The sequence below is a fragment of the Podarcis bocagei genome, assembly GCF_964188305.1.
Source record: "Podarcis bocagei genome assembly, chromosome: 6".
NCBI lineage: Eukaryota > Metazoa > Chordata > Lepidosauria > Squamata > Lacertidae > Podarcis > Podarcis bocagei.
Genome location: NC_138130.1, coordinates 66,695,470 through 66,715,724, shown reverse-complemented (window position 1 = coordinate 66,715,724; position 20,255 = coordinate 66,695,470). Strand labels below are relative to the sequence as shown.

General features: G+C 40.6%; 1 protein-coding gene across 3 annotated transcripts; it reads right to left on the bottom strand.

Moving 5' to 3' along the window:
- Positions 1-5,961: 5,961 nt before the first annotated feature.
- MAEL (maelstrom spermatogenic transposon silencer) lies at positions 5,962-20,147 on the bottom strand. 3 transcript variants are annotated; one of them, XM_081199672.1, is made up of 12 exons: positions 20,043-20,147; positions 18,278-18,361; positions 15,889-15,994; positions 13,463-13,618; positions 12,976-13,017; positions 11,871-11,998; positions 11,252-11,306; positions 11,024-11,165; positions 9,878-9,940; positions 8,771-8,903; positions 8,364-8,445; positions 5,962-6,825 (listed from the first exon to the last, which is right to left on the bottom strand). In XM_081199672.1, the coding sequence occupies exons 2-12, from the start codon at positions 18,359-18,361 to the stop codon at positions 6,722-6,724; spliced, it is 1,095 nt and encodes a 364-aa protein (XP_081055798.1). In that variant the 5' UTR covers positions 20,043-20,147; the 3' UTR covers positions 5,962-6,721. The 3 variants fall into 3 exon arrangements, with proteins under 3 accessions (XP_081055798.1, XP_081055796.1, XP_081055797.1); XM_081199670.1 differs by lacking the exon at positions 20,043-20,147 and adding an exon at positions 19,498-19,831; XM_081199671.1 differs by lacking the exon at positions 20,043-20,147 and adding an exon at positions 19,558-19,826.
- Positions 20,148-20,255: the final 108 nt, after the last annotated feature.

Here is a 20,255-nt window from a genome sequence, read left to right as displayed (position 1 = left end):
CAGTGCATTATTGTTTCTGCTCTATGGAGTTTGATACGACTGTCATGCACATTTCTTGGACAATGCATAGACATGCCCCATCTCATTTTATTTTAAAATGGCTCTGCACTCTTAATGGCTAACAAAAGCAGTTATCTCACGTGTTAGGAAAGGATCAGACTTTCCCTGCTTTTGGAATGTATTTTTTAAAATATATAAATTGCTTGCTACTAGCATTGTCACTGCTGGTGCAATTATACTGCTAACAAGTTTTTTATAATAAAAAAATCACCTGGGGGAGAATTAATTTTCAGCTACTTGGAAAATCTTCAATACATGGGTTATTAATGATGCGTTTTCTTTGAAATTTGCTGTTTTTGAACTTGCATTTTTTAAAAAAATAATAAAGTGACACTTCACCACTACTCTAAGCATTGGCTATCACAGCTGAACTCAAATAGAAACAGTAATTACATTGAATGAAGCTGCTTTCTCTCCACCCCTTTCTAGTCCAGTACTTGTCCCTCAGTCTACATTATGTTAACATGCCTATATAATTGCAGCCATACTGGATAATGTATAATAATGTATAGTTTTCTAGTGCATCCTCTAGCAGTTTTTAAAATCCTGAAAATTACATATTCGAAATATAGTCACCCTATTTTTCGGTGACAAGTGTGTTGTTTTTGGATGCCAAGGAGGGGAAATTCAGCAAATCTTTAAAAACATGCCAGTACTTCTGGTGCTTTGAGTACTTAATTCCCAAAGCAAGAAGTCTTCTTCTTTTAGTACACACCAAGTACAGCACAGGGAAAGCTCCCAGTCCCGACATCATGGTGCAGACAACAGAGTGCACTGTGACTAAGCTGTAGGCCACACAGAGGTGGGGTCTAGGCAAGGAACAGTTGAAGCTATATAGAGGTTAGATGTGTATCATTGCAGTATCTGATCAACAACTAACCTAGTTTGAAATAGACGCAATGAGTCAGGATTGGAAAGGCTGGGTGGGTGGATAGATTTTGGCATCTACCACAGAACTCTGTTCTCAACATACAGCTTGCTTTGCAATGCGTTCCCTGTAGTCCTTCACTATTCTTGCCCTTGCCTAAATACCTCAGTTCTGCAAAAAGCTGCTATCTTTGTTATTCAAATAAGTTAGTAAATTTACGCTCTTTTTCCTAATTGCCAAATACAAATTAAGAGCAGACCTCACAACGGGGCACTGAAACATTAATTTCATTTCAACAAAGGATGCTTAGGACCTGCAGGACTTGCTAAGAAAGATTACAAGCTTTGTTGTCTGCTCCATTTTAGCTCCACTCTTTTCCAAGTTCAGAAAACAGACTTACAGAATCATACCAAGAGGGGGGGATGCTGCCCTTACTAACTTTATAATCCTTTATTATGACATGAGGCAGTGAAAGGAATGAAAGCCTGGACAAAGGAAATCTGCCGAATCAACATTTAAAACATAAAAATGCCAAAGCTTTATGTTCCTGAAGCAGTAACACATGTGCAAGTGGGTCTTACTGAAAAGAGAATCTGATGACACAATCCTGTAGCATCAGATGGAGAGAAGGAAAGGCCTCTAAATTCCTGGCAATGAACTTCCCCTCCCACCTTAAAGTCCTACCCTTTATGAACTTGTCGTTTCTTTTAGGGTCACAATCCGGCTGGAGGTTTCCTTGTTGTACCCATTAGGAGAGGGACCTTTCCTCCACTGTGTATTTCAGACCTGACAAGTGACCATTCCTGATTATTTAGGAGCTGCCATTACATGGGTTTGGAACTGGAATGTACCTTCACTTGTAACACTGAGCCCTGGGACAGTTATGGTTTATAGTTCATCACATGACCATGGTCAATATCCCTACCCGGTATACAGTAATATCCAGTGCTGCAGACATGCCAATGGAGAATTCAAGTTGGAAAGCTGCCAGACTTGCAGGATCCAAATTTAAGGCAGCTCTGTCATATATTTCATCACAATCACTTTTTAAAAAATCAACACCTTCTGCCCCTTTTCATTATTGCACAGTGTTGGTATCTAGTACCTGCACACCGGCAATTTCATGCACAACTTTAGCCAACAAAATCCAGGAAGCTTAGTCATACTGGCAGTGTCCGATGAGATATGGGAGGTTAATTTTTACATTAAGGAAGCTCTCTCTAAACAGGACACACACACTTTCCTGCTTCTGGAGACCCTCCCAAGTTCTCAGAACAGAAGAGCAGAAGTGTTTCCTGTTAGGATATAAACTAAGTAAGAATTCTAAGCAAATTAAACAAGAATCCAAACAATTATCTGCAGAATTTTTGAAGCATTCACCTCACAAATGGACAACCCCTAGATAGGATGTGTGTGTGTTTCTGGCCTGTAATAGGTTTCTATTGCAGCCCAAATACATTGTGCTTGTTTCATTTGAACTTTCTGGGACAGACAACTTTGATGGTCATACAAATGCACACAAACAACAAACCAGGAGAATTGGTACTACATGCTGCTCCACTAAAAGGAGATCTAGAAGAAACTCACATCCTGGCTTCACCTGCTGTCCTGGGGGTGTGGAATTGCCTGAAAGTGGCAATTACAATAGCTTGCGAAGGTTTAAGTCAGAGCTTGGGAAAAGTGAGGGAACAGAGATAATACAAGGTTAAGTTAATAATAGCATTCTTTGTACTCCTTTAAAGAAGTTTATAAAGCGACTCTCATTAGCTGCTTGGGTATTATCAGGATATCAGGGCTTCATGGATATTGCAGACAATACCTTGCACGCAGGCAGGCAAGCAATAGCCACTGAATCAAAAGTCTAAATGAGCACTTGCCAAAGTTTCCTCCTCAGATCTCCTCTCAATAAGTTTCCAGCTGTCATGCTGTACAGAAGACTCTTCCTTCAGATGACAAGCTAGTTAGTTCTATGTTTGTCACACTCAGCTATCAGCTAGGAATAAAATTCCCTCGTTTGCAAAGATGCTGCCTGTAATTGCTTTCAGGTGCACATGGACCCAGCTTATTTATACATTTGGCTGCTAATAATTATGCAACGTAGACTAGTTCACAGCCCAGTTGAGTCGTTTTAGGCCTTAGGCCTTATGCCCAAGGACTTAATTTGTGCCACAGCTCAATCCTGGAATGTATAAAAACAGATAAAGGACTCATTTACCTCATCACACACGGGGTATTAGGGAGAGGTTTCCAGACAAAGTTCCCTAAAAATTAAAGTGTATCTACTATTAAAGATACAAACTACAGCTCCATCAAGTTTTCATCCTGAAATCAACGAGTGTGCGTTCATTCATTCATTCTGTCCCTTTCCCCTAGAACTGGGACTCAAAGCAGGTCACAAAAAGTAAACCAAATACAGATATAAAATACACACAGCTTAACGTTTAAAGTTTTTTTTTTTTTAAAAAAAAGCTATATATGGAATTTATTTAAATATAAAAAAGCTTACAGGTTACACTCCCCCCAGTACAGCACGCTATCAAGACCACTTTAAAAACAGTCAATTCTGAGAGACCTCCTGGAATAATAGTCTTTGCCTGGAGGGAGCCAGTCTAGCTTCTCTAGGCAGCAGCCACTGCAAAAACCCTCTCCCAGTTTCCTTTAGATAGCCTAGACCTAAGCCATACAGGGCTTTATAGGTCAAAACCAGTACTTTGAATTGTGCCCCAAAACAGACTGGTAGCCAGTGCTGCTGTTGTAACAAGGGAGTAGGGTGCTCTCTATGAGCGCCAGTCAACAGCTTGGCTGAAGCTCTTTGGGCCAGTTGAAGCTTCTGAGCACTTTTCAAAGGTAGCCCCATTTAGGGGACATTACTGTGATCTAAATGGGGTGTAACTAAGGCATGTGCCACTGTGGCCAGATCAGACATCTCCAAGAATGGGCACAGCTGGCACGCTAAGCATTTCCCCCCAAGCTCCTTATCAGATACAGTACTTGAGAAGATACCCAAACTCAGCACTTCATACAAGTTGTGATGGGGCTAAATATTGAGACTATACATAGGCCTGCTTCATATATCACCCCCACCCACTGATACTAGAAAGCCCCAAGAAAACAGTGGCGGCTAACTTTTCCTTCCTCCCAGCTAACCCAAGCCAGTTATTTCTAGGTAGTGGCAGCAGCAGCAGCACTGCTACAAGAAGTGCCATTTGGTACAGCAAACCCTTGAAGCAAAGAGCTGCTATATGCTTGAGGCATCAATACATGTAGGAGTGTAAGCTCTTGTGTGGAACATCCCTTTGAGGTGAGGTGCCTCAGACATTCATCTGACAATGATGCCTTCTGCTCAAGAGATTGCTAGGGGAGTTTCTGATTATCTTCCTCGTTCCTTATTTACACAACTGTGAGTATAGGCCAACTAATGACAGAATGGAGGTGGCATGATACCTCGAGACCAGCTGAACCAGCCTTCACCTGCTGCAAGCATATACCCAACTGCAGCCGGGTCCCTTGACTTCCTACTGGTTTGATTCAACACTCTTCTGTAAGAATTAGGAAGCTACAGGTGTCTACCGTTTCTCTCTCTCTCGTAGAAAAGGGCCTCAACAGACTTGTTCTTTGTATATCCCATTTTGTAGCAAAACTACAAAGCAAGCATGGTGGATGAAGGATAACATAGGGAAGAAACTGTACTGCAAATATATATCTGGTGACTAGATATGGCATGAATACCTGAGACTCTGTCTTCAAGTGCTGCAGAGATAAAAGTAGTAGAATATAAGGCCAATTTCTGTACCCATGAGTGCACTGCAGCACCCACTTTAGTCCAAAACACTTTAATGCATTGGAAACCTCACTGCAGCAAGGAATGGAATCGGTTGCAAGAACTGTGACCTTAACAAGTTACAGAAGCAATTGCATCTGTTCGGACTTTGACAGTGAGAATGAAAGAATTTATAACAGGCAGTCCTCTAACTACAATATCCATGAGAAGTAGAAAAAGCCAGCAGCAGCTGAACGAGGCCAAATTAGTATCCAGAAATGGTTGTCTACAGAAAGGGTGGGGAAGGTTCGGCCCTTCAGATGTTGTTGAATTACAAATCCGATCAGCCTCAACAAGCATGACCAGGAGTTGTAGTTCAACAACTTCTAGAAGGCCAAAAGCTCTCCATGCCTGGTCTACAGGACAGATGCAGAACAGAAAAGGTCAGACCACCGCTTCTTGTGGCTTGTAGTTCACAGCTGAAATCACTGAAATGTATCACCAATGATCTACATCTCACCCTCTCAGTGGTGTAGCGTGGGTTGTCAGCACCCGGGGCAAGGCAAGTAATTTGCGCCCCCTAACCCGTGGATTTGCGCCCCCTAACCCTAACCCCCAGATGTTGCGCCCGGTGCGGCCGGCCCCCCCTGCACCCCCCACGCTACGCCACTGCACCCTCTCACTGGCCTTGGAAGCAGGCCTGTACTGGCTTACAGATGGCCCCCTAACCTAAAACTGCTCCTCATCTCCAGCAAAAAGCCAGAAAAGGTGCAAATCCAGAAACCTGACTCTGTGGCAGATCCAGATGTCAACTCTGCAACACGACTTAGTAATTTATTCTACAATTAACAGGGGATCATTCACCTGTGCATTTTCCAATGTGATTTTTATAGCAACCATGTCCTACTGCCTTTTACACACAGCAGACTGGTTTCTATGCAAACAAAAGGGCACAAATCTGACATCAGAAATTGCAGTATCTGCAATTGGGATGGGGGTCAGAGGAAGAGGATTTGATGTCCACTCCCACTGGACCAATAGCATATTCCTTCTCACAGCAAGGAAGGATGCATTTCATACATCTAATTTTCCCTAAGTTACTTTGACAGATCTATATTCTAGTTGCATGTTTCTTCAGTGCATGACTGTCCTTCAAACAACTCAATCTAAAATTTGTTTTCATCTCAGTTTAAGTAACTTTAGCATTTGAGTTTTCCTTTTCTGCACTTGACAATACCATACTACATTTGGAACCACAAAATACAAGAACATATCAAAACGGAAAGAAGTGTTTAATTAAACACACAAGCTGGTCTATCATGGTTAAGATTTAGAAGCTTTCTGTACTAAATGACTGAATGTATGTATAACACGAAAGAAAGGAAAAAGATGGTTTTAAAACAACTTTTAAAGTACATCGTTGTAGTACCTTTATAGAACTTCATAGGGTTTTTTCTTTTGTGAGGGAGATATTACCTGATTGTAAGTTTTACCAAAAAATGTATGTTGCTTCTATTGTTGGCTAATTTAAGGGCTTTATACCAAAACCTTGTCCCTCTGACAAAAACAATATATAATTGGTACCATACCAAATCCTAGAATAGCTTATTAAAAAAACATAATTGCAACTGGTTCCTTAGCAAAGGTTTACTTCAGTAAGGTACCAGTAGGTGTAAATAGGCTTTGCTCTAAAGAAAAGGCACAACAGAACCTAAAAATCCAGACATCATTTCACAAAGTTGCCCTTCTGGTTTCATTATCTAATCTCTTATCCTACTGACTTCATTATTTCAAGTTTCTACTAAATATTCCTACATACAAAAATAATATTTCACAACTCACAATAACATTTGTTATTTTAAAAACTTAAATTTTACCGCTTGCAATGGGATTAGAATGGCTTTTTTCATTAAACAAAGATAATATTTAACACATGACAGACCAAGGAAAAAGAAAGTATTTATATTCCCAAAGATGGTGGGAATCATTATATGCAGAGCTGTTCTGAATGGGAGGCACTGTACTGCAAATGTCTAACTGCTGGACTGCTTTGAGACGCTCTCCAGAAACCGGGCAATTCCTCTTCCACGCCTAGTAGTTGTTTCACCTGTTGTTTTCACTCCTGAAGGATGCTGACCTAAGCAAACAATGCATGTGTCAATATATAACACAGAAGCCATGATAATTAAATCTTAATTTACACTCAACACCAACAGCTAGATATTTTCTATCATAAATTTTAAAAAATAACCTCACAGGAGAGTCACAACAGTTTAAGTGGCTTCTATAAAACTGGTAAGGAAAGTGGAATCACAAGGTTTTGCTCTACCTTCCGTGCAACGCCTACAGTTTCTTGCCTTTATAATCATGGAGAACTGATAAAATAGCAAGAGCTGCATTTTATTTTATCAAAATAGCCTTGGCACAGTGATCCACACCTAGTAATCTCCATCTTCAGTACTAAAGCCAAGACTGATACCAAGGTGGGTTAAGCCAAGGTGGGTGTTTTCATGTGGCTAAATAAGATTGCCATAGTACAACCAACCACTTCTTGAAGGTGCAGCACCGCAGAGAGATCTGTAACAGAAATTGAGTGCAACTGCTTAGCTGGCACTTGTGGACCTGTTTTGGAATGCTCATCTCACAGGCCTCTGGCAATGGGAGCAGTTGTCTACTTTATGCTCCTTGCTTTAGGAAGAAAAGTCAGCAGTTGTGACCACAGGATGACATGGTGGTTGGTCGTAATGGGGGAAGTTTGCTGCCACAAGTTGAGCACTTAATGTACATTATGGCATTCAGCAAGTATTCAGATGGCACAGACTATAGAATTAAACAGGTAAAATTGGGGAGGGGGAATGAAGATGGGGGTAGAAAGAGCCTTGCTTCTCTACTGCTGAGTTTGAAGGAAGAAAGTTTTGAAGTTGCAACTGCTGTGGTGATCAACAAAGTCTTGGGACCATGTAACACCAGTCTTTAAGCATTGGCATTAGCTAATGAGTCAAATTCAAGGTCTTAGTCTCCAACGACTAAGCATTTTAAGGCCTAAGACCAAGTTACCTCAAAGACTACCTTCCTCCTCAAGTCTGTAACTTGAAATCTCCTAGTATCTTGACAGCAAGACTTCTCAGTTTTAACACCCCCGTTTTGAAATTCACTTCCCTTGGAAATTCATTTGGTACCAAACCTACAGTTTTAGATGCCAACTTTTGTCAGGCCCTTTATGCATAATATGCTTGTTATCAAGGAAGGTAAATAACTTGACGGTTTAACTGATTTTAATATTCAACTAAATAAAATCAATGCAGAACCTGCCATGAGGTCTGCAAAGGACAGTATATAAATGATAAAAGTAAGTTATAATGTGAGCGGAGGAGCAACTCACTCAAGGAGAATGCCTTCTTAAAATTTTAGCCAGTATCACTGCAGAGAAATTCTGTGACTATTTAAACATACCACAAGCTTCATTACATTTCCTTTATGCAGATATTTTAGTGGTAGACTACAGTGAGCAGGAACACTCAAAACTTCAGAAAAGAATCAGGAAAGAATGTGTTGGACTTAACAGTATACAGTCACATTTTCTTTGACAAAAATGCAGGTGTGAAACAGTAGTAATGATTCTAAAAGCAACTCGTTTTCATTACGTTTAATTTTCCAACATAGATAATCACTCACCAGTACAAGAGGCAGCACCTAGTTCCTCATTAAGAGATTGGAAGTACCTTTCATTTCCAGTGCGCTCAGCAGCCCTCATTTTCTGTAATGCAAGAAAGACAAGATCACCCACACAGAGATATTCTTTCACTGACTCATTCACCAGGTTTTCAGGACATCCTTGTATACAAAGAAAAGATGGATATAGTGCATAAGGAATATCTGCCTAATGTGCCTATTGATGGATGTATTAATATTCTGCACATTATTAAACAGACATATTGGTCAAATAAAATTGTTTGTAAAATATAATTATATCATTATTTTTGAGCATATTATCATGATTACATCCTACATTTCGAAGTACACTCCAGAAATGTTACCAATAAGATATAGAAGAACTAATCTGTTAAATGAACAGGGCTGACCTGGAAACGTCCAGCATCCAGAACCACCATTTTAGGATTTGCTGTGTTTTGGGAGTCCTCCTCACACAAGGGTAAGTGAGATGCAGTCAGCTGGACACAATACATATTGGCTAAAGAATTGCTGATACAGTATCTATATAGGACAGAAAAACACCAACATGAAGATGTGTTATCATTTCCACGAGCTGAACAGAAATTTAAAAACTACATACTACTGACAATATACTGCACCAAGACCATGGATACAGGAACATAATTTGTGATAGGAGGCATTGATTGAACTGCAGGGGCGCAACCAACTTGGGTGAGCTAAAGAAGGAAAATCAGCCAGGAGGCAATAAAAAGCCGTTCCTTTTAGCAACTTCTTCCAAGCGAATAGCAGCAGGAGCCTACAGAAACTGGGACCTGAAGAACCCCTCTGCCATGAGCAGAGACTATAACCTCCCAAACAACTACTTGTAAGTGAGGCCCAGGTTATTAAATTGCAGGTATCAGTCTATCAGAGACAGCAGAAAGGGGAAGATCTTTTGAGTTGTCTGAGAGACAAGTTGCTGCTTCTCAAGCCCCTTCTAGTTAAGGCCTTGGGCAACCAGTTTGGATGAACCAGGTGTGTGTGTGTGTGTGTGTGTGGGTGGGTGTGTGGGTGTGTGTGTTAAAACTGGTCTCTGCATATGTGTGGCACATCCTCCTCCAAAATAAATAAACCACAACAAAGTTTGCAAATGCAAGGTAAAAAAATTCTTCCTCATGAAATATACTCAAAATCCAGAGACCTTTTTGGTGACAATGCAAACCTGAAGTTTTTCCCAACTGACCTGTCTAGTAAGTGACACTTGGAAAACTTAATCAGAAAGAAATAGATTTTATTTTATTTGGATCTTTAAAATTCCTTTCTTCCTATAATAGCAGAAGTGCCACAAAATCACATCAGTTGCTCCTTCATTCAAATGCAGCCGACAAAATGCCTACTAAAGAATATCCAAAAGAACCAACAGGTTATACTTGAAAGAGACAAGACGACCCCAGACATTGTATATGAAACTAATGTCCAAAATAGTTTTAAGATGCAAAAACATTCTAACATATTCACTGTATTTTCATACTCACGCAATTTTCTTGCAAGTAGCAAGAGCACAGAACACTACATCGTTTTCTTCATGCCACTTGCACCTAAGTAGAAATAATACTTTCATCATGAATGTCGAGTTTCAAATACAGTGGTACCTCGGGTTAAGTACTTAATTCGTACGGAGGTCCGTACTTAACCTGAAATTGTTCTTAACCTGAAGCTAATGGGGCCTCCCGCTGCGCCGCCGGAGCACGATTTCTGTTCTCATCCTGAAGCAAAGTTCTTAGCCCGAGGTACTATTTCTGGGTTAGCGGAGTCTGTAACCTGAAGCGTACGTAACCCGAGGTACCACTGTATATGCTTCAACAGTAAGACATTTTCAAGTTCTAGACAAACAACTTACCTTTTTCTTTTCATCTACTCCACTGTTTGGCATTAGAAACTTCTTCAAGACAGAAACATTAATTTTCCCAACCCACTATCACAAGATAAGGTGCTTTAAGAGCACAGTCCAGGGGGTTTGTAGAAGAGAGTAGTGAAGAATGTTCAATAGCTTTTTCTTACATGGCGAGAGAGAATAGAAATAGGCAAAGTGAAACATTTGGTAGAACTCTGAGGCCGGCTGCTCAAAGCTAAGGCAGGACTAGAACATGTAGAGGCACTATCCCACACAGGGTGCCAGTTGAAACTCGCATAATCCTGCTTGGCCTATAGAAGCAAATGGGAGTAATACCTCATTCAATGATACCCACCTTCACTGTAGAAAAATCTGTTTAGACTTTTAAAACTACTAAATACTTCAAAATAGCTCTATGGGTGGTTTTTAACCAAATTTTACTCAAGAGCAGACCTATTGAAATTAATGAACCAAACACAAGCATATTCATCAATTTCAATGTGTCTAAACCTTAGTTTAATGTCTCAAACTCTTTTCTGAAATGAGTGCAAGGCTTTAGATTAGCGTTCAACATGTACGCTTATAGCACCATAATTTATTTGTACCCCACCCATCAGACTGGGTTGCCCCAGACACTAAGCCATAGTTTTGTGTAATGTACAACTATGGAGAATCTGTCAATCACATTTTTTCCTGGTCATAGCAGACTCTCATCTCATAGTAGTCCAGTCACTGTGGTTCAGGTAGGTACAGCAGTTATTATGATTTTTAGAGCTACATATTATACCTAGTATTGCTGGAGTAATCCCACATGGAGGCATCCAGGGAGTTACACACCCATGCCTTGGAAGGCTCCTTTTGAAGCTTCTGATAATACAGCTCCACAACAAGGTCTTCCACACAGAGACTCTCCAGATTATTAACTGTGCCTATTATAAAAAAGTAAGTTTTAGGAGCAGCAGAGACTGTATCTAAATATTAACTTATTTACTGTTGTAAAGGAAATTTTTCTTACCCACTTCTCTAGCCATATGCTGCAGGCACCAGTTGACCCTAAACTGGTCAGAAGACTGCAAAAGAAGTTTTAAGTATACATTATACAATCAAATCAACAGAATTAATAAATCTATACTATATATTCTTATTATAAGACCTCTATGGCTAAGGTTTCCTGATATGCGAGAAAACTGTTATTCTTGATAAGGGCTCCAACACCGAAACAGGAATTTTTCCTGTCTACAGCTGTTTGGTACATAATCTGACCAAAGCCAAAAGAACTGTCCATAGGTATTTGGTCTGCCTTGGAGAAGCAACAATTCAGGAATACAACTCTACACTCTTTTAGGTTGAATGTAGACACCATTTTGTACAAACAAAATATCCTTAAGGAAAGGCCTCAAAACTGGAAATCTTTATGTGAAGCCCTTATGCTATAGAGATTGTCAATGGACAGCTTAAAAGTTAAAACATCTGTGTACTCCAACCTTACTTGAGGTGAGGTCACCTATATTTTTATACACACACACCACAGCTAACCAGGGAAAAGGCTAACTGAAGCATGTGGGTAGAGATTTCTGTTCTGAGTTCTTCTGAAAAGCAGAGAGCCATTAAAGTCTAAAAATGTTACATTATACCTTACAATACACAGGTGGCCAGGCGCCCCACCGTGGCTGAATAAATGAGTATAGCTCACGTAACACAACGGAATGATTTGCAGTTACAAGCTCAAAGCCAGATAGGGGAATCCTATGTGTAGCATCACCTAAGAGAAAATCAAAGTGCCTTATCAGGGCTTTTCAGAAGAAACACCTCATTTCACACACATTTGTACTTTTAACTTTAGTTACAGTTCGCAGGATTAATATATCAGTTTCACTAACAACACCTAAATATATCATTCAAGAACTTGTCTGTGTTTTATTCAAGTATTTTATCATTGCAACAACACTGTGAGATAGGGTTTATCACCAATGTAAAGGAAGATTGTTAGGCACAAGTTGTCTAGTTGAGCCAAGTGCAGGTCAGTCAAGGCCTGTCAATGGTTGAACTTCACTAGCTGTCTAGAAAAGTAAATGATTACCCAAGGATCCTATTTATTTACATGCGTTTATAGCCTGCCATTCACCAGCAGTCCTAAGGCAGGTAATATACTGCCTAATATTCAATAATTGAACTACTCTGTGTAAAATATCACTGAAGCAGAGATTAGGGCAAACCAGACAGCAAACACCACTAACACAGCAGTCCAGATACTTTAATTGCATCTTCCATCCCCAAAGATTTGGGCAAGGTGGTGTGTGCAATGTCTAACCATTATTATCTGGAAACACAAGTGAGTGACTGAAACCTAAATGAATGCATGAATATGAGTCTGGTTAAGAGCATAACTTCAACATGTTACTTGGGAAGACATACTAAACTTTGTTACGGAAACAGGCCCATACAGTTGTTTAAAACTGTTCTTTAATTTTTTTATTGAGTAGCCAGTCCTTTTAAAGATTGCTTTGTCCTTCTTTTAATAGTTTGTGTTTTTATACTGTTGTATATTGCTCTGATATTTTATGAGGGTGATATAAAAATATTTTGTATAAATAATAACAAGATACAAATAAAATGCCATAGGATATCTGGCATAAGAACCGTTCTTTAAAATAATTAAAAAATAATTGGAAGACTATATGTGGGTCATAAAAAAATGCTGCCAATCCATAGGTTCCACATCTCTTGCCCAATACCTACTTGCTGTCTGGCAATGAAAGCGAAATCCCCTTGGCACCTCTCCTGCAAAAGACCAAAAAGAACTCAGGCTTTATTATGCAATACCAAGCTGTCTGTAGGATTGCATGGTTATAATACACCATTTTCTGCTTTCCTACAGAATAGTAAATCAGTGTCCAAATACTCGTCTAGAAGTACAATTTTATTTCTTTATAATGTATCTTTCGTAACACAGAGATTAAAAATGCACAACATACGAACATACTGATTTGGGCAGTTCGTGTCTTCTGCTGACACAAGGAATGTTTCCAGTTAAGTTTCATTTATTCATTAAGTAATGCTGTCATTGTGGTTTTGTCCACTATATGAAGCCATTTTTATTTTTTCATAGTGCAAGAATGCATACAAATAAACTGTCCTGGACAAACAGAATCCTGCATATCTTCTCTCTCCCCCCCCCCCCACTGGGGAAAGACAAATTTCATTTCTTCTGATTCCAAAAGCTCACCAGGATCTAAAAAATGATGAAACTCTGCAATTATGCCGTCTTTTAGTGAATACTTCACACATCCAATTTCGCAAGGAAGGAAACGTTGTTTGCAATGAGAGGGTAGAACTCCATGGCTGAAGATATTCAGGTAGAAGAATGTGGTTTCAAGTACAACTGAAACAAGATTTTGTATTAAGAATATTAGTGGAGAGTACAGTGGTACCTCAGGTTACATACGCTTCAGGTTACAGACTCCGCCAACCCAGAAATAGTGCTTCAGGTTAAGAACTTTGCTTCGGGATGAGAACAGAAATTGTGCTCCGGTGGTGCGGCAGCAGGAGGAGGCCCCATTAGCTAAAGTGGTGCTTCAGGTTAAGAACAGTTTCAGGTTAAGAACAGACCTCCGGAACGAATTAAGTACTTAACCCGAGGTACCACTGTATTTGTTTATTATTACTATAACAAAAAAGTAAAATAGTTGGAGTAAAATGTACACCTATATGACTGAAAAAAAATCATGAAACTAAGTCACTTACCTGCAACTCCAATTTCCAGGCAACCCTCAACCAGACTAGGACTGCATGCACATTATAACTTTGAAGCACATTTCCCCTCTCAAAGAATTCTGGGCACTGTAGTTTATCTCTCACAGAGTTATAATTCCCAGCAACTTGTAGCAAACTAATGTCCTTGAAAGGGGAAACGGGATTTGAAGAGGTAATGTAGCCAAGTTTTGAATTGTCATGTGGTGTTCCATCCCCAACCTGCTACAGCCACAACAGTCTGCTTATAACGATGCAGCAATCTCAGATTATAAAACCAAGGCTAATATCATTCTTTATAATACAAAAGTGGTTAAGAAACCTCATATAAGACAGTGTCTACATTGAAAAAGTGGTCAACAGTGGTCCACTCCCCACAAAGTAGTAGACATTATCTGTTTATTTACGTATGTTTTTTGGCAGTTGTGTAACAATGGATGCCATCTCAAAAGATAAGTTTTCTGGTAGACCAGAGACTACATTTTCCCTGAGTTGAGCCTAAAAACATCACAGAAACTTGTCTGGGATGTTGAGATGCAACCTCAGAACTCACAAAGCCACTGCTGACACCAAGAGAATTGGAAAGTGTCATCTTAGATCGAATGCTTTAAATGTGTCAGTGAATCCTATGTAATACTAGAAAACTCATTCTGTTAAATTTATTCTGTATGGATCCCTACGCATCCCACATTACACCACCCATGCACTAGGGGAAGTATTACAGGCTTGAGGAAAGCCTGGGTTTGCAAAAGTACAAAAAACCAAAATGACACCATCTTTACATATCAACTGGTGGCTAGTCACAGGCAGTGAATCCTTCTAAACCTGCTTAGCAAACTTTCAGCTACTCCCTTAGTTACTGAATGACGTTTTATCCTGCTCTGCAGTCAAAGAAAACCTCCAAAGTGGCTTACAAATCACTAACAAAAAAGTGCCTTGCAGACAGCCATGCAGGCATAACCAGAGAAGTCACCAGGAGATTTTAGATGTTTTATACATTTGGAGAGGGAAGAACGGATGATTTAAAAGCAGTGCCATGTGCCAGTAACTGCAACATTGCTTGTAAAATGATGAGTCATTGTCACAAATATGCTGCAGTTGAGTGTCACTCAAAAAAAAATGCATAAGCAGTTGGAATATCTGGGAGAACTAGAACTACTTGCCCATGTTAAGAACTACTTCATGGGTCACCATAACCATCAGACCAAAGCAAGTTGCTTGTACCATAAGCATCAGAAGAACCAAAATGTCATGGACACAAAATGCTGCTCCTGAATATTCCAATGAACTTTTTGATCAAGACATGTAGACAACAACTCTTAAGGATTGCATTGGGCTTCAATAACTTATTGTTTCAACATCAAATCCTGTAGCAGCTTTAGTTTCTTATTTGAAGTCCCTACACCCAATGCTCTATCACCCACTGCCTCTATTCCATCAGGTTCAGTACTTTCACCTCCTCCTTATTTGAACTCTGTCCTGCACTCAGGCTTTGGTCCTGTATACTTGAAGGTATGTTTCCACCCCCATCGTTTAGCCCGGACACTGAGGTCCAGCGCTGAGGACCTTCTGGCGGTTCCCTCACTGCGAGAAGTGAGGTTACAGGGAACCAGGCAGATGGCCTTCTCAGTAGTGGCACTTGCCCTATGGAACACCCTCCCATCAGATGTCAAGGAAATAAACTACCTGACTTTTAGAAGACATCTGAAAGGGAAGTTTTTAATGCATGATTTACTGTGGTTTTATAATTTGTTGGAAGCCACCCAGAATGGCTGGGGTAACCACAATTACCACTCAATTTCCTGGAAGCAACAAAAAGCAGACCTGCTAGCACAGTCTCCAGTCACAATGAACACATTGAAGGTTGGGCAGATCAGGTGAACTAATATAACTATCATTTACCTTTATCACTCTTCCCAGGTGGACCAATGAGGTTTGGAGCAGAAACTCTCTTCTCAGTTTGTGTGGAAGGAAATGTGGGAAGAGGTGGTGGGACTTGGCTGGGCGGCTATGAAAAGTGTAGACAATCCATCAGTTAATCATATATGAATGAAGGGAAAGCAACTACAGTAGTATCCAATTAAAACTGCTAAGACTAATCTTTCCCTCTCCTGGCCCTGTAGAACCTGCAAACTATGAGCCAATCACATAACATACACCCCACTGCCATGAAGTCACCCCATTACAGTGGTACCTTGGGTTAGATACGCTTCAGGTTAAATACGCTTAAGGTTACACACTCTGCTAACCCAGAAAAAGTGCTTCAGGTTAAGAACAGAAATCGGGCTCCGGTGGCACGGCAGCAGCAGGAGGCCCCATTAGCTAAAGTGGTTCTTCAGGTTAAGAACAGTTTCAGGTTAAATACAGACCTCCAGAACGAATTAAGTATTTAACCTGAGGTACCACTGTACTGGGCTTACACCGAGGTGACATTTGTATGAATTCCCACTTTCACATAGGTGATGTGCAGCCACACCAACAGCAGGGGTCCAAATTACCACAATGGAATACTAATGAAGTTTGCCCCTCACAAAAACGGCACCTTGACACAATCCTAGCAGCAACCTTATATATTCTCAAGTAGGATGGAATGAAACCTCACCCAGTACTTTTTTCTGGGGGGGACGCAGACCTCTAAATATTCTGTGAATCAGCAGCAAGAATACTCATCGCAAAGTATTGGAAGACACAAGATTTACCTACTCTGGAAGAATGGCAGATGAAAGTGATGGACTATATGACACTGGCAGAGATGACAGGCAGAATCCGTGACCAACGTAAAGAGATGGTGGAAGAAGAATGGAAAAAATTTAAGAGCTATCTTAAGGACTACTACAAACTCAACGAATGTTAAAATGTTGTGGTTGCTAGAAGTAACAGGGTACAGGGATACAAGGTTAGATAATAAAGGAGGACTAAGATGACAGAGATTAGAAAGTAACAACTGGGAGTTGCTAGTTCAAATATGGACACTGGGATGCAGAGAGGGGGGGTATGGGGAAGTCCAAGAAAAGAGGTTTATGAAAATATCTTTGAAAGCATTTTGTATGTTTGTTTTGTTTTGTGTTTGTTTGTTCTTTTTAAAAAAATGCTGTAAAACCAATAAAAATTTATTAAAAAAAAAAATAAATATTCTGTGAATCTCTGTACTTCTGTCCATTTACTGTACAGTGGTACCTCTGGATGCGAATGGGATCCGTTCTGGAGCCCTGTTCGCATCATGAGCAGAACGCAACCTGCGTCTGTGCGTGCCGCGATTGCGTGTGATGTCATTCTGAGCGTCTGCGCATGCAGTGAAACCCAGAAGTAAACCGTTCCGTTACTTCCGGGTCGCCGCAGATTTAACCGGAAGCGTCTTTAACCCGAGGTATGACTGTATTTTCCTCAATTTGAACTATAAAACGGTCATTTTCTTGAGTCAAAATGAGAGTACCACTAAATATTTTTTTTAGAAAAAAAGAACTAACCTCACCTATAGACCTTCCATTGTAACCTATGGGTGGGAGTTAGTGTAGTGCAAATCTGCTCTGGATTTTGGACCTTTCCAGAGCAGGTTCTGTGGGGACTGGGAAGAAGAACAAGGGAAAGTCCAATTTCACAAGCAGATTTCAGTTGTGCAAACAAATAGGCATCACTGGACGCCATCATATGCTAAAAACAATCTTCTTGTGGATTATCTATAGTTGAAATTCAGTTACACTGTGATATATCTAATTTAAATATTAACTCACAATTTGCAAGACTAGAAAGTTTACAATTCAGACTTCCCATCTATTTTTACAAGAAGGAAGAAAAACTAACATACAACACAATCACCAGTTTTAAGGCTCACGTTTTTGAATTATAAACGTTGATCCCTGCATTCTATTGTTACGTTTGCTTATTAGGTCACATCCACACCACACATTTATTTCCGCCAAAGAATCCTGGGAACTGTACTTTACTCCTCACAGAGCTACAATTTTCAGGATTCCTTGGTGGAACTCACGTGTCTCGAATGTATAGTGTGGATGTGAACTTTGTCAAAGGATTCAATCCTCCTATTTCAGGAACAGCTGCAACATAAAAACCTACCTGGCTTGTTTGGAAGGGCTCATTATAATCACAACTATACAACACCTGTGACTGACCAGCTCACTCAGAACCTTCTTTCAAACACATCAAAGTTACTTTTCTTTTGTTCCCAGACTATAATGGGATTTTCTTCCAATTTATACTATAATTATATAATTACTAACTTGCCTCTGAAAATATAAAACTGATTTTCCCTATTCCAGATTCATTCATTCACCTCTTTTGTTGCTACATCTGATTTCTTAGCTTTCCGTTGACGAGCCATTTCTGCATACTTTTCTTTTTGTTCCTCAGTCAGCATCTTGAAGTAAAACCAGTGTAACATAAGGGCTTGCCATTATTTCTCTACCATAATTAAAGCAATTCCCCCCATCACTACAACACCAAGATACTGAACACGATGCAGTCAGTTAAGGCTTTTAAGCCTCAGTAATTCCACTGGGAAAGTTAAGAACCATCTTAACTCTCATAGAAGTCAGCCTAACTTTAAAAAGTGATTAACTTTGGGTTGATTGTGCTCAGCAACTTTCCCACCACTCAGAACTTTGCAAGCTTGTCTAGAGGAAAGCCCTAGCCTACAGAATTCAATGTGGTTCACTCACCAGTAAATGAGTGGTATCTGATATTAGCCATACTCAGAGCAGACTTGGAGTACAGTTAAGCAATGTCAATCATTTGATTCCAAATGGTCTAATCTGAGTACAACTTAGTTGGATATATCCCAGGGTGCTTGTAGCATAACCTGAAGCAAGACTGTTGTACCTAAAGGGTGTAAACCCTGTTCACATACCAAGAATTCAAAGCCACAGTTAAGTAACTCAATTTTTAAGGGAGGATTTGGGAAGTCTGCAACCTGTATATCTGCAATCTGCAGTCTGTATATTTCTATGCACTGACTTTAGTCATCTTTCTAGTTTCTCCAATCTTTCACCTTTTGGATTATTGCGAATAGCATGGCATGACTACTTTTTCAAACCTTGGCAGAAGCCTCTTTGTGCACATGACTGGCAGTGGGGAAAAAACCCATTTGGGGAATGCACCTTACAAGAGTCCACCATTTCTTTACAAACAGACTTTTTTTTAAAAAAAAAAAGAGGGCTGAAACCAGTGGTAGGGTGGCCAGTCACTCCCCATCACTACAATAGCAGTTACAGGCTCCACTAAAGTCCGCATCAAACTTTTTTTTTAAAAAAAGTTGCTCATTCTAAGCCACCGTGAGTCTTTGATAGGAAAAGTGAGGTAAAAAGGGTCTAATTAATGAAAATGTTGACCTCACATTTGTTTTTTTAAGTATTTTACAGCATTGATTCTTCAGCTGGGGTGAGTATGGGGGGTTTAAATTCCCCAAACAGCTTATACGTAACAACTATCGACAACTTGTCCCCCTCCCTCCTTGAGAATCAAAACCAGGTTATCCAACTCCATGGAGGGTCTAACATGGCTCCCCGCGCCGACCAAGAAGGACGAGAGAGAGGAGGCCTGCCTCGCCCCGCTCACCGCCCAGTCGTCGGAACAGAACGGGATGGCATCCCGCACGCCCGTCACGGCCAGGCCCCGCCGCTTCAGCTCCGGCAGCTTCTCCAGCACGAAGAAATAATAAGCGTTGCGCGCGCCTTTGCGGTTAGGCATCGCGCTCGGGGCAAACGGCCGAAGCAGAGAGGAGCAGCGCGTCCGCCTCCTTCCCCTTCTCCCCTCTTATAAAGGAGAGGCCGAACGCCGCGCCGCCCTTTGGGCCCCGCCGCACCGACGACGGAGCCTCCACGTGCGCGCGGCTGGCGGCGGGGGGAAGCCGGGATTCGCTGAGGGGAATGAGAATGATTTTTTTAAAAATTAATTAAAGTGACCCGAGGCAGAGCCAAGCGCTTTCTTCTTTTTTCACGTCTTTGAGATTAATTCGCATGGAAGTTGTAGAGTGTTTTCATGGGGCTGTGGGGTGAAATGCTTTTCTAATAAGCAAGTCTTGATCTGAGGCCTACACCCACCACGGTGCCTCGGAGCTTGTTTGCTCCTCAGAGGTTCGTCTCTTGTGAATTTCTGCAAGCCAGTCATGGAATTCAAGTTCACCTTCTTGGCTTGCTAAGTTTGACCTGGCACGCCCCACTATATATTTATCTTGATCGAAACATATTGTGAAACTGGCAAATGGTGGTGGTGGTGGGGGAGGTCAAATGAAAAGTAAGAATACACCCCCATTC

Coding starts and splice junctions, on each gene's coding strand:
- MAEL (XM_081199670.1), bottom strand. CDS start 19,689: ATGCCTAACCGCAAAGGCGCGCGCAACGCTTATTATTTCTTCGTGCTG. Junction 11,307..11,870: donor GGCCACCTGTGTATTGTAAG/GTATAATGTAAC, acceptor CTTCTTTTGCAG/TCTTCTGACCAGTTTAGGGT. Junction 11,166..11,251: donor GCATATGGCTAGAGAAGTGG/GTAAGAAAAATT, acceptor TTTTTATAATAG/GCACAGTTAATAATCTGGAG.